At 40.3% G+C, this 27,082-nt stretch overlaps 1 protein-coding gene across 1 annotated transcript in view; it reads left to right on the top strand.

The window, feature by feature from the left end:
- Positions 1-23,163, top strand: part of cacna1ba (calcium channel, voltage-dependent, N type, alpha 1B subunit, a) — a 135,273-nt gene extending 112,110 nt beyond the window's left edge. Inside the window, exons 41-49 of the mRNA XM_086169216.1 lie at positions 1,289-1,396; positions 2,610-2,728; positions 6,418-6,599; positions 8,896-9,031; positions 9,555-9,668; positions 12,562-12,600; positions 13,450-13,666; positions 14,462-14,682; positions 15,711-23,163. Of these exons, the coding sequence (XP_086025342.1) occupies positions 1,289-1,396; positions 2,610-2,728; positions 6,418-6,599; positions 8,896-9,031; positions 9,555-9,668; positions 12,562-12,600; positions 13,450-13,666; positions 14,462-14,682; positions 15,711-16,262 (1,688 nt within the window). The 3' untranslated portion in view covers positions 16,263-23,163. The remainder of the gene's footprint in view (positions 1-1,288; positions 1,397-2,609; positions 2,729-6,417; positions 6,600-8,895; positions 9,032-9,554; positions 9,669-12,561; positions 12,601-13,449; positions 13,667-14,461; positions 14,683-15,710) is intronic.
- Positions 23,164-27,082: the final 3,919 nt, after the last annotated feature.

Genomic DNA, 27,082 nt, shown 5'->3' with positions numbered 1-27,082 from the left:
CCAAAAAGTAGATAAGTCTAAATGTAGTAATATATTAAATATATAACAATACATAAGTATTGACCTATACAAAGATGCTAATGTGTGATCATCATGAAGATATTTTCTAGATCAGGGGTGCTCACACTTTTTCAGCATGCGAGCTACTTATAAAATGACCAAGTCAAAATGATCTGCCCACAATAAAAATGCAAAACATTCTTTATACGTACAATGTATGTTGACATACCTTGCATAACCGCATGAGACAATATTGCACGACACAAAATTAATATGTACATTTTTTGTTATGACGTGACTCGTTCGGAACGATGCTTCGGTCGCGGCTTCTGATTTTGAAGTTTGTTGTGTGAAAAGCAACTGCTGTCAACTGGGGTTTTAGTTCCTTTACCTTTCTCTTTCTCAGCTCGCTTTTCGGTCGTATTTTCCATGAACGGTTGGAAAATGTCACTCCACATTACCCCTCTTTGGTATTGCGATGTTAGACCGACAGATGAGGCCAACGCACTTTGAAAATATAATCATGAAAAAAAATCCTCCTATTCCGTATGAAAGTGATACGTTTTTGTCTTTTTACCTGGTCCAGCTTCCCCACTCATTTTATATTCTTTCTTAAGTTTAAGAAAAAAAAACAAGGGCTAATAATCAGAGGTAACTTGCTTACCAGCTTGTTAGTTTTGCTGCACTTTGCGCTGTCGTTTGTGCACGCGCAGTGACCTCAGTGTCAGAAAAAGTCAGATGTCATCTGACTGGCTGCATTGTATATCAATTAAGTGACGGGATGGACGATAGCCTGATGTCTATATTTTTTAATGTCATGCGATCTACCGGTATTACCTTTACGATCGACTGGTAGAACGCGATCGATGTCTAGACTTCACTGCTCTAGATACGGTACACATATTTATATTGCTATAATACCGAAGTTATTACTGGTAACATTTCAACATTTAACAACAGCTATTACCAACTTTCCCATTACCATGTCCTCATTCACATATGCAAGTTCATGGTTGTGATGTTTTTTTTGTTGTTTGCTGATTCAGGTGTGCTTACAATCTAGCTGCCATTTTGAATAACATTTAATTTCCATTGGAATATTGAGTGCCCTGGCTTCGCGCGATGCTGAAGATTCATAATTTATCCGTATTTCTGTAAAAACGAAATACTCAATTTTGCAAAAGAAGTTCTTACATCATGTCAAAACCAATACCAAATAAAGAGGACTCGGTCCACATGCGATCTCTGGCAAAGTCGGTCCAAGTGTGTGACTGTCTTAAACTTGCAGGCATGGTGGCCCAGCGACTATCTGACGCTGAGCTGAAGAAGGAGTTGTCCACAGTGTGGCCCAACCTCTCTCAGAAGACCATGGACTTACTAGTGACGCCGCATAAACGTAGGCATATTTACCCGCCGAGCATTCCAGTTTGTTTTTTCTGTCTTACTTTAGGGGTAAAGACACTGCTAACATGACTTCTTCAAATCTTCATAGGCTTGTATCAATGTTTAAAACACTAAGAAAGGACCAAAATGCTGAGCAGGCAGATGCAAAGATAAACTTTAGCCTTCTAAGAGCGGAGTGCTTTGCATGATTCGAAACGGGAACCTTCTTGATGTGACGTTGAAGAGATAAAGAGAGTGACGCTTCAAATTTCAATAATTGTTGCAAAGTACTGAGAAAAAAAAACAAAAAAAAACCTTGGTACTGAAATATGGCTGCTGCTCATGACAGAAAACATAACTTAAAGCTAAATTAATGCAAATCCAAAATCCATAAACCTTCAAGATGGTCGTGAGAATTTTGACACTCAAAGTAATTATATTCACTTAGTTTCACCAAAACCCTGACCCAAAACTGCCACCCAGTGACCAATATGTAAATTACATTGAATGTATTGTGAGAAACTCTTCTGTGAGAGGATTTAAATTTAAGCTGCAGCACCTCGACTTTAAAACTGTATCCGTATCTCTAAAGCGGACAAAGCAACAATTCCCCTAAAAGCCTCACATGCATGGATGTGTGTTTGTATTGGTGTGCACTAAAAGAAGGAGCCCAGGAGCCAAAGCTCTATAAAAGGATTGTAGTTTCGCTCACCATTAAAACATTAAGCTGAACTCCAGCACTGATGAACAAAAGAGATCAATGGATGAGCAGAGCTTGTCCAATCTTAACAACCTTTACGCAATGCCGTCTTTTTGCTCTTGTTTTGCACCTTTTGTCTTTGTCGTGATATTAACGGAGGACTCCGGGAACAATGAGGAATTTAAATCTTCACCCTGTTCTCCAACTGAAAAACCCAAGTAACGCGAACAGAAAGAAATCAAATCAAATGTCTGTAATTTCACTATGCGGAAGAGATCTGGTTCTTTACAAATTTTGGGCGTAGGCCGAGCTTCGGGATTTTTTTGCAACCGCCGTTTTATAAAGATGCTTCACCGTATCTGCGTAGAGTCACACACGTTTTGTTTGTGTTGCTTTGGATTAATCTGGGTGTATTGTGCAAGATGTTTCACTTCTTTCGATTAAAACAATGGGGAAGTCAAGTGCAGAGGGGGATGATTCAGCAGAATCTTTCCTCTCCTTTCCTCTTCTCTCCTCTTCTGCTCAGCCAATGAACTGACAGTAGGGAAGGTTTATGCAGCTCTGATGATCTTTGACTACTACAAGCAAAATCGAGTCAGGAGGCTGCAGCTGCAGCAACAGCAACAGAGTGCATCAGGCTCCCAGGTATAACACACACACACACACACATATACACCACACACACACACACAAACAAACAGCTGCAAGGCCCAGAGGAAAGGAGTTAGAAATACCAGCAAATACAAATAACTGCAAAGGCCTGATGAATCGCGAAGGACGACGCCATTGTAGGAAAAAAATGAAAAAAAAAAGGAACAGAAAATGTGAAGAAAGTATGAAAGTCAAGGGGAAAAATTATAGTGGTCGATACAGAAATGCAGCAGCAGAGGGCAGTGAGATACCTAATTTACAGTTATGCAGGCCTCTCAGAAAAACAATAATAACCTCCAAAATAACTTAAACAAAACAATAAAGATAGTGTCAGAGAAGTCCCAGTACAGAGCGAAGAAAGTTATGTTGCAGGATTTTTGATAAAGATGCTTCAGAAGTGACTCAAACTACCTCCAGAGCTGGAATTTAGTCTTAGATGTAATGGTCTATAGATCATGATGGCACTAAAGCAATGTTCCATTCTTGGATGATCTACCAACTACCCAAGACAACTCTCATGCTCTAGAGACGAGACAGATGCAGGTACCGAGCAAACTGAAGTAGATAGAGAAGAAAAGATCTTTGCAATCAGACGATGATGCTGCCAAGACGAGATCAAGCTTGTATGGCATTAGCCTGATAAAGCCTGATAGCCTGTGCTAATTCAGAATTTGTTCAACAATCCAATCGGTAAACAAAGACGGGGGGGGTTTAACCATACAGTAGTTGTCTCTGGCCCAAAAAGCAATCTTGCCGCTGATGGAACATCTAAAATGAAAAAGGATTGATTTGACCAAATTAACACTATCATCTGGAATAAAAAAAAAAAGAACAGTGGATATCCTATTTGATTCCTCTTAAAAAAGCTTTAAAAAGCAATGTCCATCATACAGGTTTTGCAACAACAACACATAGTGCATCATGTATCCTGTATTATTCTGACTTGAAAGGAAATAAAACCACAATGACCTAATGGAAGTCGTAAACGAAACACATTTACCGAATATGAACAAAGCACAGGTCTAAAAATAAAGAAATCGGTATTTCCAAAGAGATTTTGACATTTTTTGAATTATCAGCAACGGAAATAGGTTATGGTATCAATATTTTTGTAATTCTAACCGGACAATTCCAAAAGCCATTTTCCTTGATGGGTTGGGATTTGAAACCGGGCAACTGCGACCGTCCCCTCCCTTTTAGCTCTTTTGAGTAATTGATTTGTTTCTTTATTGTATTGACTTATTTTAATAAGTATGTATTGACATGTGTCAATTTAAAGGTAAAGGTATTTTGTCAGGGAGTGCTGTGCTTTATTGGATTTTTTTTTATTTGTATTGTATTTTTTTTAAGTTGAGCATAAAAGGATACAGTCCTGCAAACATGAATGCATGTGCACACACAAGTTCTGCTTGCACACATGCATACACACTTGCACTGTATGCCTGCATGCATACACACTTGGAGAAGTGTTTTGTATCCACTGGACATTTGCCGGTGCAATACAAAATCTTTTGATTGCTCACAAAAAGTAGTTATCTTAATTACTTCATTTTTAAACCCAGGCCCTATTCTCCCATCTTCACACTTGAACTTAATTGTTTACAAATTATTAGAATTATAATAATATTGGACTATTTGTAGCACCTAGCTTCTAGTGTTGGCATATTGTGTTTGCCATAAATGAAAAGGCTGCACCCTTGAGATCATCTAATGACACAGAAATATATATATATCTATGATGTCACTCTCTATAATGTTGTCAAACACTTTGTCTGTCGGGACTGTGAAAGGAAAAGCTAGGGAGTTGACTGACATGATTCAAATGAGAGAGGTGGATACATAATGTGTACCAGGTGCAAAGGTAACAAATAATAGTAGCATTTGGAAAAAAAAAATATATAGAAATGGCTAAAGTCAACACATTCATCCAGAACAGGCAGGAACAAAGAATAAATCAGAAGCACACAGGTGGACTACATCTTGTAAAGACGCCTAGATCATTCAGCAGGATCTTAGAGTGAGGAATACGTGGTGAATCAGGGAGCGCTGCTGCAAATTTTCAAGAACAAGCGAGACACACAGAGTTATGGTAACTACCCAAGGAATAAAGCTGATGAGCCATAAAATGAAGTTATTGGAAAGAATAATGGGAGAGAGACTAAGGGCAGAAGTGATCATTTGTGAGCAGCAGCAGCATGGTTTCATGCCAAGAAAGAGTACCACATTGCGTATTTGCATTGAGAGTGATGATAGAGAAGAACAGAGGGAGCTGCATTGAGAGGGAGTCTGGAGAGGGAGAGAAGTACAGTATTTTAGAATGGTGCAGGACATTTTTGATAGGCGTAAGACAGTGGTAAGGTGCGACAGAGGAGTTCAAGGTGGAGATGGGACTCCATCAGGGATCAGCTGTGAGTCCATTCTTGATCACGATGTTGATGGAATGGCTTACAGATCAAGTTAGACAAGAATCTCCATGGACCATGATGTTTGCAGATGACATTGTGAACTGTAGTGAGAGCAGGGAACCGGTGGAGGGTGGAGGTATGTTTTGGAAAGGAGAGGAATGAAGGTCAGCCACAGCAGATATATATGCATGTGTGCGAATGACAGGGACCCGATCGGAAGTGTGACATTGCAGGGAGTAGAGGTATAGAAGCTGGAGTATTTTAACAATAATTCATCCTTTATTAATCCATCATGGATGAACCAAGAGCAATAGGCTGCCGTCGACCGGCGTCAGGGGAGCAGTTTGGGGTTGTGTCTTGCTCGACAACACCTTGACACACTAGGAGGAGCCGAAAATAAAACCAGGAGTGTTTGGCTCCAAAGACGATTGCTCTACCGCCTGCGCCGCACCACCCCCAAAAATATGTACCTAGGGTCAACTATCCAGAATAACAGAGTGTAGAAGAGATATCAACATACGCCTGCAAGCAGGTTGGAACATGTTGAGAACAATGACAGGTGTGATGTTTGCTAAGAACGCCAGCAGAGATCACGATGTTGAGGTTCTCTTTGGGACTGACAAGGATGGATAGGATCAGGAATGCGTCCATCAGAGTAACAGCACGTTAGATGTTTCGGAGATCTTCCTAGGGGAAGACCAAGGATGGAGTCAAAGGAGACATGAACTTAGTTAGTGTAAGAAAAGAGGATTTGGGAATAGGGTTAGATGGAGGTAGATTAGTTGCTGTGGTTACCCATGAAGGGCGCAGCCAAAAGGAGAAGTGTCTGCCAGCAGCAATAATTGATTCAAACAAATGTTACTGACTTTTTTTTTTTTTTTCAATCCTTTTTTTCCCCCTGTAAACAATTTTGACCTAATGATGGGACAACACGGCTCAGGGATTTAAAAAAAAAAAAAAAAAAAAAAGGATTAAACTTAAACACCTGGCTACAAGAGCATCCATGTATTAGTAGCTTGATTTGAAGCCGAAGCCCGTTTTTCCTGCAGGCTGGCGATTATGTGACACCATGTTCATCCACAGCCGCATGATTTTTTTTCCAAAAAAAAAACATTCATACAGATTTCAACACACATCCGTGCATGACCTTGAAAAAGAGAATATTCTGGCCCGAGTCACCACTTAAAAATGGCCCCGCCATCAGACTCGTGTCCACTAATATTCTGCCTGCTGCCTCTGATTGTCTTCGGCATGTTGCCATCCGTCTCTCCTCCACAGTGCAAGGTCGGGGCTCTTTTTAAGCCATTGCTGCCTCTGACTCACATGCAGGAGAAAGACCTGCCAATGATGTTAAATAGTGTCAAGCCTCCCAGCATACTTCAGCCTCAGCCCAAGTCTCATGCGAAGTCTCAACCACAGACCAGACCCAGCTCCAGCTCCCTGAACAATGGAGGCACTCTGTAAGTTGAATGCACCGGAAAAAATGAAAACAAGCGTCGCTTCTTCAACGCAGACGTTGGTTAATCATTCAAAACACTTTTCCTCTTTCCTGAATTTCTGAATTTTCAAGTTTTCAGTCACTGAATTGTCTCCCTTCTCCCGCATGTAAAGGGGACTTGAATTGATTTTTCGATGAAATGACTTTGGAAAGGTGGGTGTTCGGGTGGAAATGTTTGGTGATGGAACATCTGAGCCGGAACTCGAAAGAACTGGGGGTTTGAAACAGGCTTCAAATATTGCAGGCTAAGAGAAAGGTTTAGAGTGGAGAACCTCATCCTTTAGCTGATTGTGCAGAAAAAGCTTGGCAAACACTCTTGGCAAAGCTGACTAGCAACCGGAGGTGCAGAGAAGATCTCTACTAAAGCCTACCTGCGCAAGGTGGCAACGATTTGTGAGAGTGAATGAAATGGACTCGGCACTGTTCCATTGTCATTTACACACTAGAAATGGAAAGAGATCTGTGGTCGAGAGGGAGACGGATGATTGCAGTCCTGCGGCTTTGGTGGGAGGAAAGCGGAGGGAGGAAACCGTCCTGTGGTGAAGACCGACTGAGATAGAAGGAAGAGGAGTCATGGAACTGTGACAGCAAGAAATGGAAATGAAAGAATCCTGTGATTGTATTATATCTTGTTCAACAACATCAATCAGATCGCCTATTTTAAAGGTGAAGTTGAGATTAGAGACTTTTGAAAGTTGTTCTGAGTCACTTCTAAAAAATACAAAATGATCCAACTAGCCATGATAACTTGGCAACCGGTGTAATTGTTCTTATGGATACGCTAAAGCAGATTTACCGAACCAGAGCATTAACACAGTGGTATCGCTGGTACAGCTGCTTCTTCGATGATATATTCTACGATTTGCACTTATTTCAGTGTTTTGCCCAGAACCATTCATGACGTTATGAATAAATTAAATGTATATTCTGTCTGAACATGCCATCAAAACCAATGGTCATATTTTGTACCCTCAAAAAAAGTCGAAGGCGTTTGGACTTTACTCAAAAACAAAAACTGGGCTCATCATTTTGACTACTGAGGTTTAGATGATCAGAAAATGCACCAATGTTCATTGACGGGAATTGTGTTGTTCATATCATGTAATAATCAGCGGGACACACTCAGTGGAAAGGAAGCTGTGATTGCAATAATGTGAAGCTCGTGGTGAGACAGTTTGAACCGTTGTGATTCTACTGAGAGAATTTTTAGAAATCGACATCTCAACAAGGCTCACTTAGTTGACATACAATGAGATATACTAGTTGGCAAGTGACTGAAGGGCCGCACAGTTCTGTTCGTTACAGGCGTTCTGGCAAGCAACGTAACGCAGGACCTTGGTGCTTTAAGGCACTGGTCCTATTGCTCTCTAAGTTGATAATCGGAGAATTTTACCAATATATCAACACATGAATGGTGTTGGTTCCGGTCTGTTTGCCAGAACTCATCCACCATTTCCAGATCTGATAGTTACTCATGTTCTGTTGGACTGAGGCAGAAAAGCGACGGTTATCACCCTTTCTTCCAGTGTGAAGTCCATGTGTTTAGTAGCTTTCTCATGGATTTAATGGAAGTGCCGTCCTGTTAGCTGGAGAGGTGTGGCCCCAACAGTGTCAGTCCATGGTATTTGAGAATCTGAGGCGATGGTAGCCGTGGGTCGAATTGATATGGTGCTCGTGGCAGTGATAGCAGAAGCCTGTAAGGTTGCTTGTAAGTAGGTTTGGTGAGAAGACAACAGGAACTCAATTATAGTGGCATGTCTAGCCTTCTCAGAGCAACGCAGTGGGTTGCTAAGCATCTGTAGCTGGCAAGTATTTGTCATGCAAGACAACTCAAAACTGATGTAAAGACATCAACTGAACCAGTCCTTTTAATTCAATTGATCTTCCATTCTTTTTCGCAGATTATACTATAGCTCATCCCTATAGCGAGAGCTGGCATAAATAGTGATATATATTGAAAATACCAAAGAGAGAAAAGAACAGAGATAAAACCATGACTGGAACTTGAAAATGAAATTTTCATGAGCCTCGGTGGTTATTTCACAAATCCTCTTTTTACTATTCAGTCCATTACTTTAGAAACAATTGTCTCAAGTTGTCATCTTATGAAGCAACTTGTTAACTAACCACTTGATTTTTATGAATGAAAGTGATCAAATAAAAAGACGACCCATTAAGGTACGTGTGGAGTGAAAACGTACGACTAACCTGCAAGATTTTTAATGAATTGGTATGTTGGGGATTGCTGTACAACACAGGCCAGACCACGAGCACAACATTAAGGTGTCGTCATCCTGGATGATGGAGAGATCCAAGGAGGAATCCCGTGTTAAGGCGAAGAAAAACCTTTCCAACGGGCTCTCGGAGGACCAAGGGGACATCGCCGCCATTCAGGTACTGTAAATAGACGGTATAGTATCATGTCATTCAAGAAAGTATCGTTCGGGGACAATCCAGGATGCGTAAGTAGAGGCAAAGTGTAAGTTAAATGTTGTTGAACTCGTGGAATTAGCATTTTACAAGTGTAGCTACATGCGATTCGGTCTTTTCCTAATCATTTCGATTTTGACCGATACGGCTCGGCTATTTGTTATCTGAGTTTTAATGGCACTTCTCAACGCGCAAGCTGTAAATGAGCTAGGAGCATTACATTTGAGACGATTGCAGCATTTATCGGTCATATTTTAGCAGCATGGCTCTGGCTGAAGTGAGAAGAACTGGCGGGTTTCTATATTTCAATGATCTCATAAGTCCATGGCCACAGATGGTCAAAACAAACATGGAAAGTTTTAGTTTGCATCCAACTTTTGACCAGTTGCTGAGGACTGGGAATATGAATTAAAGAGTAATTTCACATGTTTCTCCAGGTGCATTACTCATGGAATTTCTCTGACCCTGGGTTTTTCTGCGTGAACAGGAGTCGGTGGAGATGAAGAAGATGGAGATTAGCAGTAAACTCCCTGTTCCCGGTGAAGGTCTTGAGAACCAGGGCAGGGCTGTATCCATGCCACGTCTTAATGCTGAGCTCCAGGTATGTCTCATCCTTACACCTTTTGGGAGTCCATTAAACCATAAGGGCTCTGAAGATTTGCTTGAAGTGAGGTCAAAAATTTTCCTCGCTTTTCAGTCAGATCACAAATTTCACCATTTACAGTACATTCGGTCCTTCACACTTGTAAGTGCTTGATCTCCTGCCTTTCAACCCTTCAATCTTTCTTTTTGGTTGTAATGATCGACCGTCTGTCTCTGCAAGAATATTTTGAGACACTCTATTTCCCATAATAATAACGCAGGAGTATTTGGTAATCTCATTTTTCAATCAGCTATGAGATTATCTTTTAAAGTAAGGGAAACTTGGGAAAATCGCTGTTGTGGCTTGGCATGTAAAAACAAGCTTAACATCTACAAACACAATGCATTTTTTTGTCTCTTTAGAAACATTAGCCTTTAGCACAGTCATTTCAATTCTTAACCTGCTAAAAAATCAGCATAGGTGTTCAGTGTTGGCCAAAATGATGTGCAGTAGATTTTTCTTACATTGAGCATTACCTTCATAGTGGTCAGTGCTTTGTCACAACATTGTAATAAAGTGACACATAAAGTCCTCTCAGAAAGGGTGGAGCTGTAACAGTTAAATTTGAAAAGCTGAAATGAAGCTTTCTCTCGATCACCAAGAAATATAATAAGCTCCTCATTTCCTGAGTAACGTTGATTGATTCATGCATTTAGAGCGCATTCCTTTCACAGCCCACATGCAGGAGCTGTTGTTGATCTTCCTCCTCATTGCAGGGGAGAATTCTAATCTAATAACTGCCTTGCTGGACTACAGCTATTTGTCCACAGTATTTTTTTGGGTTTTTTTTTCCCCGCTGTCAACCAAACACATGGATGCGGTTCCCAACATTTTCTGAAGATGGAAGCCGAAGAGAGAATCTGGTGAAGGAGCAGGGTTAATGAAAGGATGTCGTCTTGTGGTTTCCTGTTCTTATATTTCGCACCTTCGGAAAAAGAGGACAGGAAGTCTATTGAACCGTTCAACTAATGCAGGTCCTTTAAGAGTCACTCAGTCTTGCTGGAGCTTGATGGAAATCTACTGTATAGTATGAGCTCCTGGGCCCTAAGTCTTCCCCTCAAAATACATGTGGTATCTACCTGGAAAAACATGTTGGAAGCCAAAGGAGGGGGGGGGGGGGGGGGGCTTTACCGGCCATACTGGCTCTACAGATTTATGTTTTTCCAAGTTTTCCAGTGGAGACACGAAGCATGAAACTCACCCTGCCAGACTCTATCTCTAAGTTCACAACGGGGTTGTTTGATCTGGTGCACCCAAATGCCGAATGTAAATGATGTGTTTTGGTTCCGTGGTGTGGTCTGATGCTAGACTAGGGTTTGATTTAAAGCTTAGTAAAATGTTTGATTTTAACACAGATTTTAAAGTCTGGCGCACGGTCGATTTCTTTTTGTCTGGTCGCAACTCACTTCCTGCAAGATTTCAGAGTAAGACCTGCAGTGATGCATCTATCTCTGTTGGAATCTGAATTTACCAACAAATCATTTTTTGATTTTTTTTTTTTTTCCCATAAAAACACTATCAATTATGGCTGAGTGATCCGTCCTACAGTGAATATCACAGTATCTTTTTAAAGCATTGGCAGTCACAATATGGTTGTTGTCTGAAGTAAAGAAATGTTTACCAAACTTGCAATTGCAAATATATGGTATAATCTTTATTTTAGTAACTTCTGATTTTGAAAAACTGCTAAAAAAAAAGCAACCTCAAACTGACAGAAATGCTATTTGATGATTCACTCAAAGTCTGAGAAATTGTTTTCTCCTTCTGATTTCTTCATGTTCCGAAACAACTCATAGTTGAATGTTTTCCTACCTTTGCAAAGATCTCACATAACTTTCATATTATCTAAACAGCTCCCATCTCAAACCTTATAGCCTGCGTCTCCTATTGGCGAGGAAGAATGTGTGGTCTCATAATGCAGCTCGGGACTAAACTAAATATTGTAGAAATTCATCTACATTTATACCTGTGTACCTCTCATAATGTCCACATGTCTCATATTCACTTTCTTTCTAGATGATTTGGGGCAATCGGGCACTGAGTTTGCTGTGTCTGTTTCAGAAACTCAGAAAGGTTAGATTGTCCTTGTAAGCCCGAGCGATAATAAGATGAGCGAGGAGGAGTCTAGCGTGCTTACTTACTTGTGAAAGTCAGACACAAATTAAAGGGTGCTCTAAAATAACCTTAGAGAAAGCAGATTGGCCAGAGAGACAAACAGAATAAAGTAGAAAGCATCCATCTGCCAATGATGTGATGTCACGAAGTGTTTCCTATCTGATATATTATTAACATGCTGAAGAAATCAGGTGTCCTGAAGGACTGGAATGTTTTTCCCCTCTCCGTGGATCTGCTTTTCAGATCCTTTTTTTTTTTTTTGGGGGGGGGGTGGATAATCCAATGCATTATGAATTATGGAGCCTCTGTGGCTTCAGGACGAACACTTTTATTTATTAATGTAAAACACTCAAAAGTGCCATTATCTTTGCTTTCATGAATAAGCACAATTCAAAGTCAACCATTTAATTATAATCACTAAATTCAATTCTATTGTGATGAAATGACTTGGGCTTATTTGTAATTATTTCTCATATAGCAATAATGCAGCCCAAATATAACAACCCAGGATTTTCTCTGTTTAGATTACTATATTCTAACCTGAAGGTGTGACTCAGACTTTGGTATTTTACATTCATAAAGCCTTTTCTCACGATCATGCCTGATAATAGTGATAATCGGATCCAAAGAGTCTTTTATATCTCATAATGTCTAAAGTTGGTGTTGCAGATCTTACCTAATATTTTATCCCTTTCTCTGCTGTTTTCACTTTCAATGTGGTTGTTCTGCCCCACAGTGGAGTCACTCTCGTCACTCTCCTGGGACCCATCTCACTGTACGTTCACACCGACATGCAATATAATATCTATTATTTGTTTGGATTTGTTTTGCATCTTATCACCCAGCTATATCATAATCATAACAGATAACTAGCTTGACAAAGAAAGTAAAAAAAAAATCCTAATATAAAAAAAAATATTCAAAAAAATGTGCCGTGTAATTATATCAAAGTAGCAATACAGTGATCTCAATTTCCGGGAAAAAAATATAGATGAGATCCAGTAAGAAAGGCACGCATGGAGGACCCTGATTTCAATTCTGACAGGGGACCTTTCTGTGTGGAGTTTGCGTGTTCCCCTCGTGTTTTCGCCGGTTTCCTCCACAGTCCGAAAACACACAGCAGGGAAAAAAAACATGATTGGGAAAATTGCCCAGGTGTGGGAATGAGAGAGTGAATGGTTGTCTGTCTGTATATGTTTGCCTTGCAATTGACTGGTGACCAGTCCAGGGCGCACCCTGGAACCAGTGCTAGATCCACGGCATCCCGTGACCCAAAGTAGGATAGGCGGTAGACGATGAACGGATGGTTAAGAGACTAACGGCATCAAAAATATCCTCAGAGAAGGTCAAATGTAAAGCTGTCTTTTGAACAGCCATCCCTGAATTGGTGATTAAAATAAAAATATGTCTCAGCTGCCTCAAGCTGAAAACCCCTTTTCTATTTTCCATGTTTCATGTGGAATGACGGTCCATTGAGACAGCTTGTGAAATCTACATCCAGCAGAGAAAAAAAAAAAAATCACGATAAATATGAATCATGGTATCTTCAGGTGTCAACAAGGTAGAGAGTAATTAAAATCACCAAACCGTCGCATTTCTCAGCCGGGTTCTGTGGTTCTCTCAGTCTGTCCCCGACGCCAGCCCTATGAAGCGATCGGCCTCGAGTGTAGCCCCGCAGCGCTCCCAGGAGGTCAACGTGAGGGACTACACCCTGGAGAAGCCCAGCCAGGACAGACCCCACCACCATCACCACCACCACCGCTGCCACCATCGCAGAGACCGCGATCGAGAGAAAGACAGAGACAGAGAAAAGAGGCAAAGGTCTTTGGACACGCCTTTGGGTGGGTAGCCTTTGCGTGTCACCAAACACGCACAACCTACATCCTTGATCCCCGGCCCTTTTAAGATAAGATAAGAACAATTTTATTAATCCCGAAGGAAATTGTTGTGCCAGAGTTACAGAAAGTATAACAGTAATAAATAATAAAAAGAAAAAGGCAGAATTAGAAATAAAAATAAACTATAAAGTGTCTCAGTGAAACTACACTGCTCAAAAAAATAAAGGGAACACTTAAAAAACACATCCTAGATCTAAATGAATGAAATATTCTTAGGAAATACTTTGCTCTTTACACAGTTGAATGCGCTGACAACAAAATCACACAAAAATGATCAATGGAAATCAATTGTATCAACCCATGGAGGTCTGGATTAGGAATCACACTCAAAATTAAAGTGTAAAAACAAACTCCAGGCTGATCCAACTTTGATGTAATGTCCTGAAAACAAGTCAAAATGAATCTGTGTTGCTTCCTGAGTGGACACTATGATTTCACAGAAGTGTGATTGACTTGGAGTTACATTGTGTTGTTCAAGTGTTCCCTTTATTTTTTTGAGCAGTATATAAAGTGTCTTAGTAAACAAGGGATAAAACTATAAGTGCCTTAGTAACAAGTGAGGTAAGGAGTGCACAATAGTATGATAAAAGGAAAAATTGTAGTGTAGTGAAATGAAATATTGCACAGTTCTGAATATTGCACAGTGAAATGAAATATTGCACAGTTTTTTTTTTTTTTTGTTACCCGTTTACCGAGGCCGAAGTACAGAGGTACTTTTCATGTTTTTCTCTCTGGTAGTTGCATTAGGAGAGGTGGCGCCCGATCCGGCCGCCGCCCCCCGGGAGCGAGCCCACGATCGGGGACGCTCCCACGAGAGGAAGCACCACCACTCTTCGGCAGACAAGCAGCGTTACTATTCCTGTGACCGCTACTGCAGCAGAGACCACTGCCACACCAAGTCTGCCACAACCAGCTGTGCTGTGTCTCCCAGCGACAGCCAGGACAGCAGCAACAAGCAGGTGGGAAGCCTCGAGCATGCAGAATAAGGCCGGGAGGCTTGAGGTTTTTGTTTTTTTTTTTTTTGCACTCAATCTACTTCGTCACTTTGTCGGCTGAAGCAATCGGTACATTATTGCGACCCCTACAGTATCACAATAAACGGGTAAAAGAATGCACCTACATCTCCTGATGGTGGGAATGTGAGACAACATTTTGGGATTTTTATCTTTCAAACAGATGTTATTTGAAATATCAGGTGATTGGCAAGGTCAGCGAGCACACGGTTCAGGAAGTGCACACTACATTGGGGAGAATTTGAGAACATCTTTTACGGAAACCGAGTGGTTTTGTGGATAAACAGGCTTCAATAACAGATAAATGTACATTCATGATATTTTGATGCACCGCTTTTATTTATGCATTCGATTAAATGTGGTCGCCTGATAATTATTTGCAGTGTCAGCAAACTTCTGGGACCGGATGCCATACGTATAAATACATTATATCAACCATTAAAAGTAAAAGAAACATTGTGTCTCACAAATTCAGCATGCTCAGCTGATGATGACCAGAATATCGGGAAAAGTCTCGCACATAACTACAGAATTTGATATGAAGCAGCAAGTAGAGTTCAGTAGAAACACCAAAATACAAATAATTCAGGCTTTTGGTTGCATTTCAAAATCAAAACGGACGAGTGTAGGCAAGTACGAAATAAGCCGGATGTGAACGGTACTATTGCCACTTTCTTCTCTTTCTGACTTTAGTGCAGCCACTCATGGCCTTTCAATTCTTTTCCCACTTTCTCTTTTCATCATTACCCATCCATTCTGTCTGCCCGGCACTACATTTCTGCCGGCGCTTATTCTCTCCTTCTGTCTTTCTCTGTCTGTCCCTGTTGTCCGGCCATTTTCCATGTCATCATATTTCCTTTCCCTGTTCTTTCCTTTGCTTTCCGCTCCTTTCCCTTTCCCTTCCCGTGACGCCGCCTCCTCTCGTACACGTCATCGTTCTATTGTTTCAACCTGCTTGTCCAATTTTCATCTAGGGCAGTGGTTGGGTTAAAGGCAGCCCTGTGACACTGAGCTCCAGTTCTATCACGCCAGCCCGCGGCGGACGCCGGCAGCTTCCCCAGACCCCCCTCACACCAAGGCCCGGGGTGGCCTACAAGACTGCCAATTCCTCTCCTGTGTACTTTGTGTCCAGCCAGGCCTCTCTGAGTCCCGGGCGGCTGAGTCGCGGTCTGTCGGAGCACGTTGCCCTCCGGCACAGCGGCTCCCGCCACATACCCTGCCCTGTGACTCGTATCAGCTCCGAGCCTTTCTTGGGTCAGCCCCGTGGCGAGGCCCTTCCCAGTCCTTACAGCAGCCTCCGGGACCAGCTGGACGTCTTCCAGGATGCCGCCTCACCGTGGCCCGGACCCTGTGTCGGACACTCGTCTCGGACTGCACTGCCTCGCATGATGGGAACCTTGCTTCCCGCTCCACAGCAGAACCTTGGAGTGCCCAACGGGTGCCACTTCAGCTTCTGGGGCAGCCCGGGCTCCGGTGTCAGGGCGCACAGGTATTACCAGGAGGCCGAGGAGGATGAATGGTGCTAGCATGGCTTTAAACCCGCCTTTTTAATGCATTTTGGAGAAATTGCGATGAGTTTTATCATCTTCTTTGAAGGCTTCAGTACATTGTCACTGTGTGTGCATAATGCTGTGCTTGATCTCATCTGGGAGAGCTTTGGCTTGAAAAGTAGAAGGTGAAAGCCCGAGGCGGATGGAGGTGGATGACACGTTCAAGAGAACCAAAAAAAGGGTAATCTTTATCGAAGGGCAAGAAACGAAATAAAATACGAAAGCGGACCTTTTGCCGATGACTTAAACAATGCAGTTACAGTGACTGTAGTTTGACTGTTTAGTATTTGAGTGTTTTGTTGAAGCAGCCATATTGACCCCCAAACCTCAGTGCAGAATCACAAAAGGTCCAAATGACTAACAGAGATAACACTTCCTGCAACCGACCCAAGTTTAGGATAGAAGCGTGTGACCAATGTGAGACTGTTACGGCGGCTCAATTACCCATGTCTACGTAAAAGTACTCGGGGGAAGTATTTCAGGGATTTCCAGCGTAGTTATTTCTGCTTACCAATATTCGGCCCAAGTCTTCTGTGCACCGATGCGGTCCAACCAGCACGTGGTTTATGGGTGAGACACATCATCTACTGTTGTTCCCTTTCTTTCCGATGAAAGCCATTCGTTTCCTTCATTAGACCAAATAAGTGTTACTCCACCAAACAACAGTACTATTTTTACACCTTCAGCCAATACCTCTAGTCACTCTAAAGGCTGTTAGTCTCCAACTAAAGCAAAATTATTTTCAGAAAGTGCTTCCAACATTTTTTATTTTTCAACATTAGTAAACACTGCCTGGATCATAGATAGACTGCAGGTTTGAACAGAAAACCAGTCCACTGCCTGCATGTCCCACATTTATGCAGATATTGGTTTAATGGTCATAGATTGCTGGATAAAAGCATAAGCTGAGCTTTACAATCAATCAAAACTATCTTTCAACAGTTGCTTATTTAGCCAGTGAGTAGGCACAACATTGGACCAGACAACATAAATAATCCAGCCCCCCCTCCCGCCCCAAACAAACACACATTCACTTTTCACTAGAGTAAAAGAGTACTTTCTTTATTCCCTGTACTGGTCATATGATGGGTATTCATCGGCTCCTCTCTGATTGGCAACAATGACATCGTGACACCGAGGTTTATTTTCACATTTGCTCCGCTTCGATTAACGCGCACAACCCCTGTCACATGCCAAGCTTATTTTAGTATGGTAGTCAGCTGAGTGCGGGCCAGCCGAGAGCTAGCATAGCCCCGAATTCAAAACACACATTCACCGACCAAAGCATCAGACAGAGAAGACCCTTCAGTGGACACGCGAGGATGCAAAAACATACCGATCTTCGTCTGGCTTTGACACCAAAAACAGCCAACTTACCATACTATCCATGGGAAAGGAGTCACATGACCTTTATAATTTAATATAAGTGATGATACTGTTGTTCAGGGATTAGGTACGTGAACAATGCACTAATCAAGTACACTGTTTATCCAACGCACTAATTCCATCCATTGCAAAGCGGAGAAAAGTCCACCCTCAGTCACTTCTTGAATTGACTCTTTGCGCCTTCTTCCACAAATTGGTCAGATCATCAGCACAAGTAACAGCCAGTGAAAACGTTTGAGAGTCAGTATGGCAGGTTCAACAAAAAAAATGTCTGCAAGTCATAGAAATAACTTGCAGAAGATAGAAATGATGAAAAAAAATCTCAAAGATGTTATGGCATGGATAAAAATAGCTGTTTTTTTGTTGAGGACTCTACCATTCCATGATCGGACCTTTATGATACTTCATGTTTTTTTTGGTTTTGTTTCATGCAAACTTCACAAGAGGGCAAACTGATGCTGGTCAGATTATCTGAGTGGCCAATTTGTGCTTGAGGGAAATTCACTTGTGGATGTTATTTTTCATTGTGAACATTTTTTTTGACATGAAAAAAAGAAAAAAAAAACTAAGGCCTGATTTACTGTACTGCTTATGGTTTGTCATTGTTTCAGGTTTAACGTTTCTTACTCACTTCTTTGCGGTGTTTTAAGACAAAGTGCCTATCTTTTTAGATATACTGTAGAAAAGGATGCAATGTCTACTGTTTATAAGATGCATCCACACTTGCAAAGAAGTTCGGTTCAGTCTTGTATGTAGCTCTGCTGGAAAACACATCAAGAAAGCCTTATCTTAGGAAGATAAAGATGTTTGTGTTAAAAAAAAAATGGCAGGTCAGACGCTATGTGAGCATTTAACAGCTATGAAAACTGCAGAAATATAACAACACCAGTAACACAATGTGCATGTTTAAATTATAGAGGTGGTCAGATATGTGCTGCCACAATTTTGTGGACTTACTTTTTTGTCAGTACTTAAGAGTAAGGATGTCACAAAGAGAGCCTCAAAAGCTCCTGTATTGCCTTGAGTTTCATTTTGAGGACTGGGGTTTGGGGTATCTTTATCACTTTTTGATTAAGGGCCCATTGTAGCATAGATCCATTCTGACTCCTCGTGGATTATTGGGTCCAGCAAGGCCCAGTGTGTACGTGTGGCGTTAGTTTTTGTGTGTGTGTGTGTGTGTGTGTGTGTGTGTGTGTGTGTGTTAAAGTGGTCATTCTGTCAAATTGGTACTCCACCATACCCTGTGGAACTGGGAAAACTGGTTGTATCTAAGCTCCTACCATAGGGGTTGAGGGATCACTGAAAACCATTCATTTAAATATTAAAAACATCAAATGTAAGGATTCTAAAGTGGATGCAAACACACACTAAAATCAGACTCCAAGCATTAACTGTGTGAAGATATGTGGGGATCAGGAGAAGAATATCTGACAACATTCAAAAGTCAAAAATAAGATGATATATTGAATATACAAGGGATAGGGATAGCCCAATTATCTGTAAAGTGGTTTATGGTGTTATAAGTCTGAGGATAATCCTGACATTTAACAAGAGGTTGCCTTACATTGGTTTGGGATCTGATGGTTATTGGAATTTATGAGGTAAACTCTAAATTCAGTCTAATTCCATATTTATTAACACTGGAACAAAAAAAAGGTTATTTCCTCCACCCCGTTTTTAACAGTACGCTGGTCATGTATGCTGCACATCTAAACTTCTCAAAAGTGTTGTTTTGTTTTTCGGTGAAGCGATCCACTGTGATTGACGTCAAATGGAACGAGAGTCTATTACATGTCGGTAAACTGCCAAATGCTTCATGTTATGCAGTACTGAGAAAGAATGATAATAAACTTTTAATTTTCAAAAGTTACCACACGCATACAGCATCGATCGGGCAGAATGGCCTCCAACTAACACTGAAAAGCATCGGCTGGCGGGTTCTATATTTATTTATGTATTTATTCAATTGCTAAGATCATAATCGTTCTACACCCTCTGGAATTCCTGGTACATTTACGACAAAATATTAAAAATAAATTCAAATCGTCAATATAATTTCTGAGCCAACAGACGTAGCGGCACACACACGTTCTTAAACATTTGCGCGGAAGCTGCTATATTTCAGTTCATATCATCGTGATTCACTTCTCTATGTTAGACAAGCAAAAAGCGAGGAAAGTAATCCATCCATATTTACTGCAACATTAGCTCTCAGATACACAGTCCGGCTATCTCAACACTTGGCACGGTGAAGTATATCAGAAAAGGAGCTACACTCAGACATCTGACTAAGAATGAAAAACATTAATAGATGAATAAAAAGAAAAACAATGTAAGATCTCACTGTCTAAATAATACAAAGAGTCAATAATAAGAAACTTGTCGTGTTAAGGATACGTCATGGAGCAGGAGGCCTTGTTAGCTTCCATCTGACCCAATAAAGGAATATGTATAACTTGCAAATTCTTTGACATGGATGAGTTAATGAACCTTGTTCAGGATGACAGAAAGTTTTAGCTACACTTTTTTTTTTTTTCCATTTAGTCAAGATGATTACATCCAGACAAATATCTACCTAGGCTTAAATTTTACCATTTTACAATTTTACATCATTGTGTGGAGTAACTTTTTTTTTTTCTTTTTTTTTTTTTTGTCTGAGGAATGCAGAAATGCAGCAGATTTATTAAAGATACTAAATTGCCTGAGTTGTGAAAGACATAATGAACGCTTGTATGTCCCTGTTTGTGACACTGCGATTTGATGCCAACTGGAAGGATTAGGCAGCTGGGATTGGCTCCAGCACCGATGTGACCGTGTATGACACTTGTATACACAGTGAGCACTAAAGATAATGAGCTGTTTACATTATTTTGGGTTTTGGTAAGGAAAGACAACCAGGGCTGGGGAAAACGTTACTCCTGTGCTTAGCGGGGAGTTAGCTCGTCTTCCCCTACAATCATGTTACATGATGAAATGATGGCTGGTTGACTTTTATTCCATCAGGCTCCATCAGACAAACAGCAAAAAAAAAAAAAAAAATACTGAAACAGAAATTGACAATAAACAATAAAATAATCACAATGTGATGCAACACAACTTTTGTAGCTAGAATGATCACTTCTTCAAAATTTTGTTTTTTCTGGATAATGCCCCAAAAAGCTGTCGTGTTAACTACAGTCTCTTTTTTTTTTTTAAGAAATCTGGTTTATTAGACAATGTCACTTAAAATGTGCTGTTCACATAAAGTACACAAATATGTGTTTTTTCACAGACCAATCAAGACCAATATGTAATTTCCTCTAAGGCACCTTCTCAACACATCGATAAATTCAAAAGTCAACATTGCAAACCTGTAAATCTGTGGTTCTTGCAGAATGTGGTTGCAGCAACAAGGGTCTTTTTGCATTTTTCGGGACTTTGGACACAGCAGCTACAATATGTCAGAATGTATACTTGATTGACAGCAAATGCAACCGGCTCTATGCCAGAAAGAGCAGGAAATCTCTATGGATATGACATTAAAAGCTCATTTTGAAGGAATTTTTCAGTGACAAATCCTTTCCATTTATGTGAGAATAAATCAGATGAACAGATGAAATCGGTCAAATCTGAATCAGAGGTTGACATCTGACTAAACTAAGGCCCGCTGAGAGTTTATTTGTTTTCTCGGTTTTTGATAACATATTCTCAAAAAGTTTTTTTTTTCTATTCCAAAACTCGATGTAGCTCTCATCATAACAAAACTTTATCTTCCTGGTGTAAGACCATAATCGTGATTTGGAGAAAAATGATCAATAGACGAATAATTGTAGGGCATTTTACTTTTCTAATGTCAGAATAGGATAAAGTTTACCGATCATGTATCTTTTCGGACGTTGTCTGCAGACGAAGGACGTGATATAGTTTTATCCCTTGCTGTTACAGATAATATAAACTTAGGTGCACACTTTGAACAGAATATATTATAGTGTGTGGTGTTGTATAAAAAGTGTATATTATCTGCGTGCACATTAGTGGGCTACATGCTTATTGATATTCCTCATTTAAGGTAATACATTAAGACTTTGTCCTGTCAATATTGAGCAGTATGGTGGCGTTACCTTGGGAAATCGCAGGTTTGTTACCAGGGAATTTCAGTAAGCGTTTCCCTTGATGTTCTTTAATAATAATATAAATGAAAATATTATAAAAAAAATTTAAAAAAATTAAAAAAACACCAAAGAAGTCCTGCTCGGGCTTCCATAGATATGACGGCACTGGTGTATTTACACCCTCACTTTTTCGCAAACACACGTTTCAGTCAGCATCAGACATGGTGTATCTGCGTATATGTGCGATATGCAACCTGCTTGACAACATCCTCCAAAATCAGAATGACTTCCATCCAGTTCTGATCAGTGCTTCTACATCATAGAAATCTGCATCATCTATTTTTATTTTTTTTTTTTTTACTTTTGTAGCAGTACTTCGTCGTGAATGTATACCTGAGTTGCTCCGAGGGCCGATCCTCAGCTGGTAGCAGGGCCTTGTGTTGCCGCGGTAACACACACTGCAGATGTGAGCCAGAGACATGGGAGTTGGGCTATGCAAACAAGAAAAAAAAAAAAACATTTCTCCATCCATTCCGTAGCTTTATATGCTGGGCTCTTAAGATTTAGGCTTCAGCATGATTGTGACCAAATGTTTTTGTTTGTTTGTTTTGTGTTGTTTTTTTTTTTTTGTACAAAATGCAATGAAGAGAAAAATAATTAACAAAAATGCATAAAGGCACAAAGTGTAAACAGATAAAATACAGCAACTTTACATGTATATTTGCATGCACAACATTTACCCGCGTCAACAATATCAACTCGAAACCCCCAGGAGGTGCATTTTTATTTGGGTCATCCTTAAAAAAAAAAAAAAGACAATTTTTTTTTTTTATGTCAGGGAAAACGGTTTTCACCCACTGTTACTTTAAAGGTTTTATCTTGTGATGGCGAAAAAAAAGAAAAGAATTATCTTCGGAGATTTCAACACATTCTTGAACTATTGGGCTTCTCTATGAAAGTAATCTGTTCAGGTGTGAACCGACATTATGACTAATTCTCTGCAGACCCCTGGCAGTGTAGATGTGGCTTTTTATTAGAAAAGACAAACGTTTGCATGCTCTAACAATGTATGTGCATGTAGAAAACTTAGTACTTTTAGATACCATATGTTCCTTTGATTTTTAATATTTGATATAAACTATACGGTTTGTTGAAAAAGACTAATTTATAATAATATAAAGAAAAAAAATACAGTATTTAACATTTTTAATTGTTCCCAACCGTTCAGGAGACGTGTGATATTCCTTTATTTGGGTCTTGGGATGCAGTGAAATGTTTGTTTGCCTGATTTATTTTTCTTGGCCAGACTTTGAATTCTGCAGTTGTTTCTACATTAAACATTTTGTATGAAGCAAAGGTCCTTGAAATAAAAAAAAAAGAAAAAAAAAAAAGAAATTGAACATGTTTGTATTTGTGATTATATTCCGAGTGTGCGATTGCAGCTGTGGTCCTGAAGAAAGGAAGTTTATATCCTGCAAGATAGCATAGCACGTTCGAGTCCAGGGGTGATATGTATGGGAAAAATAACTAATGAAACTGGAGTGTCAGATATATGAGGAAAAACATAAAAAAAATAAAAAAAATAATGTAAAAAAAATTGTAAATCAAAATTGATCGTTTCTGTCAAAATATGTAGCAGACAAATTTATATAACAATATAAATATCCACATATATTTGAACAGGGACGGGTGCATTAAATATTATTTAATTTGAAATTAAAACCAGATGTCACGCATACGGGCTTCGAGCTAATTTACAACCCCTGTCCCCGGGCAGGCCTTTAATATTAAAACAAAGTTTGAAAAGATAGTAGTACAATAGTATAACAGTTAAGTTTCAGCTTCATCTATTCTTTTGCAAATATGTTAAAAAAAAACTCAAGATCTATAAATGTTTATACGTATGCCTGCGTCAGCTTCTATTGACTGAATGTTGTTTTCTGCATTTCGCTGGTCTGCAGTTACTGCTTGTTGCACCCGGGCTTCTGACTTCACCATTTTGTTTAGTTTAACCGTCAGCAGAGAATTTCAAGAGCGAGGTTATTCACATGCTTGAAAATACATTTTAGAAACGGTAAGCCTACAAAACTGTTTGACAGTAACTGTTGTGCTTCCACTTTCACAGTTTCTTTACATGGAGATGTAAAGCGGGTTGTTTTTGCTAGGCTTTTGGTTTCGTTTGCTGTGGTATTATACATTTCTGGAAAGTTATGCAACATTCTTGAAATAGCACATCATATATAAACAGATAGAACAGCACACACACGCACACATAGATTATCAGCCAGATAGATAGCCTGCCAGATTTGTGCCAGTCTCCTTGGTGCTTTTTAATGTATTTACATGCAAAATTGAAAGTAACCATCAAAAAAAATGTTTGTTTTTTTTATCATTTGAGGACATTTGGACTTCACATCATAACTTGTGACACTGTGGAGGTCTGCCAGGCTGGTCGGGGTGAGGAGAAAGACCTTACAGTCTACTGTAACTTTTAAGCTGTCAAGCAACTGTTTTTTTCTTCACGGGGGCATCTTTCTTTTCTATAAGTACCTCAACTTTAAATGCAGTAACAAGTTGTGTTTATTTAAGTATTCCAGAGTAGAAATAGCCATTGGACTGCATTTTCAAATGAACACTAATTATTTTTATTTCAATAGGTTTACAAAAACGAAGTTACTGGAGCCCCAGAGGAATCCAAAGGTTCACATCAGGATATCATCATGGTAACCAAGGCTGCAACCTGCACACTGAGTTTAAGATATTCATCCTAATATATGAAGACAAAGCCAACTGACGGATGAATTCGTTAAGCAAACTGTAATACGCAAAAGAAACACACACACACACACTCACACACACTTCCATATCTCTCTTCTGAGTACCTTTTTTGCCTACTTGCACATTTTATGTCGGTCAGATTGATACACTGTGCTGAGAGTCTGTATCTTATTGAAAATTCAGTTACTGGACTTCATTCATCTGACTCGACTGATTTCTTTCCAGCACCACCGATGGGTTGAAAAAATAAGTTTCCCTAAGATAAAAGATGCTTGGTTTAAAAATTGCAGACGAGGGGCTGAAACCGCGCTGCAGTACCACATCTGTCCACTAAGTAGAGCAGCTGTGCTCGAGTTCCCCCTAACATGTTATAGATGAGCCTCATTCTTTTCAGCTGAAAATAAAATTAGTGATTTTGATCTCTTGATATTGGGTTGCGCAATATTTGGGCAAAAAGTGCTGAAGAACTATTTATTTGACTTTTTCTTAGCAGCATTGCATCCAGTAAGTTCAAATGTCTAGTTGCAGTAATTCCTGAAATAATGACACATTAACTGATTGTGCACAACCTATCTATTATTCAGTGTTCGTGTTCCCCCCGCTGTGCTGCTTAATGCTCTATTTTTATTAAATTCCCTGCAAGGTTAGCTATGGAGTCAGAACAATGATGACGTGTTGTCTCTTAATAGAAAACTAGTGGCTTTTTGAGTATAATACTGACTTTGCTGGACATGTTGGGATATATGGTGGAAAAAACCCTGTATTAAAATCCAAGGGAAAAACTGCAGAAAAAATTTTTAAATAAAATAAAAATCTAATCCTGTGGGGATATCTAGGTGGTAAAAGACACATATAATGTTTGCATCATGTGTCCTGATGGTAACATCCCAACCTTCTTTAAACTTAAATTGCATTAAAGTTAGCATACAATTTGCGAAGCAGACATAATCCATTTATTCTGATATTTGAATATTGTAAATGTTTTCCAGGAAATGTGTAAGCTACCCCATTGTTTATCAATTCATAATATTAACAGATGTACTTATTTATTTACCTTACTTGGCAGTAGCTTTTCCATCATTATTTTCCTCTCAAATCCCAGAATATCGAGCAAAGGGTTAAGTTAGAAGGTATGTCTCTGGAGAGAATGTCACTCTTGTATCCCGCGTTTGACCAGCACACGAGGAGGATATCTGATCTGCGGCTTCCTCTCGGTTCACATTAACATGCTGTCCTGCTCATTTGAAACAGGCTCAAAGATCCAGCCAAGTCAGCCCTGAGAGGTGAGGAGCAGACAGCCGGCAATTAATGTCACTCACCTTCCTCGTCTGCGCCGTGAGAGGAGGAAGCGGGTCAGTTCACCGGCCAGCTGGACAAATCACTTTTACACAAAATGAATCCAAGACAAGACAGAGAGGAAGCAAAGCTGCGCTGGGTTCATCTCCAACTACAACAAAAATGAAATGGAACAGAAACTGCAATCAGGTTTTTTTTTTTTTTCTTTAAGCAGAGGTAACAGGCTTTGCTTTACTTGGTCATGGCTCGGTAGTCGAGCTATGAATGAGAAGTTAATGTGTAAAATACTGTAATATAATGAAATGTTGAACCAAATGATGTTTGACGGCAAAACAAACTTTAGAACATATTTTTGGACGTCAATTCCACAATGCCTCTTTGACACAGCTCTTACAGAGGCCACTGTGCATCAGCTCAGCCTGCCGAGAGCTCTTCCTCTCTGTTATTTAAAACAACAAGCTCGGCAACAAGAGGCTGCTGAAGGCTTTCGGCCTCTGAAGGGTTCGCAGTATGTTGAGGATGACGCTTAGTTGTTTCTGAGGGAAGTATGGAGCTTTAAAAGTTTAAGGAAGAACTTTGTTTTCGTATCAACTTTGTAGCCACTCCTATGGTCCCGATTGTCCATTAGTTTGGGCTAGCCGTGCTAGTTTTTTTTTTTTCAATCTTTCACCCCCACATACCTCACATTGAGCCACCATTTTTTCATGTTTGATTGGTTTGCATGTCCCATTGATCAGTTGTCGTGGGCTTCGGGCCCTCGGAAGGTCACCCAGGGCACACAGGCAGTGACGGACTTGACAAAGTGCAGTTCAGAAAACCCCCAAAGAAGATTAAAACCGTGGACCTCGTTTTCCCTCGCCTGGAAACGAGTCACTGCAGCCCTCCGCTAGTGGCTGATGGCCAGATCTGCACCCAGGGGGCTCAGCTAGGCTCAGCCTCAAGAGACAACATAGGTCCCATTTCCCATGGGGTCAACTCGCGAAAGAGGAGTCATGCCCAGTGAGAGGTGGCCAAAGGCAGGAACCTTAGTGGTCCAATCCTGGACTGCAGCTAGCGCTAGGACTATGGGGTGTCACCTCTCTGGTGGAGAAGGTTAGCAATGCAGAGAGCTTCTTGCTAGATATAGTTGGACTCATCCCGATGCACAGTTTGGGCCCTGAACTCGTCTCCTTGTGTGGGGTTGGACTTTCTTCCACCCTGGAGCTACTCCGAGTGAGATGTGCTGTGCGGGTGTGCGCAAATATT

This window comes from Fistularia commersonii, chromosome 22 (assembly GCF_037954325.1).
Source record: "Fistularia commersonii isolate RoL2024-O1a breed Wild chromosome 22, RoL_Fcom_v1.0, whole genome shotgun sequence".
NCBI lineage: Eukaryota > Metazoa > Chordata > Actinopteri > Syngnathiformes > Fistulariidae > Fistularia > Fistularia commersonii.
This window is presented reverse-complemented; position numbering and strand designations above follow the sequence as displayed.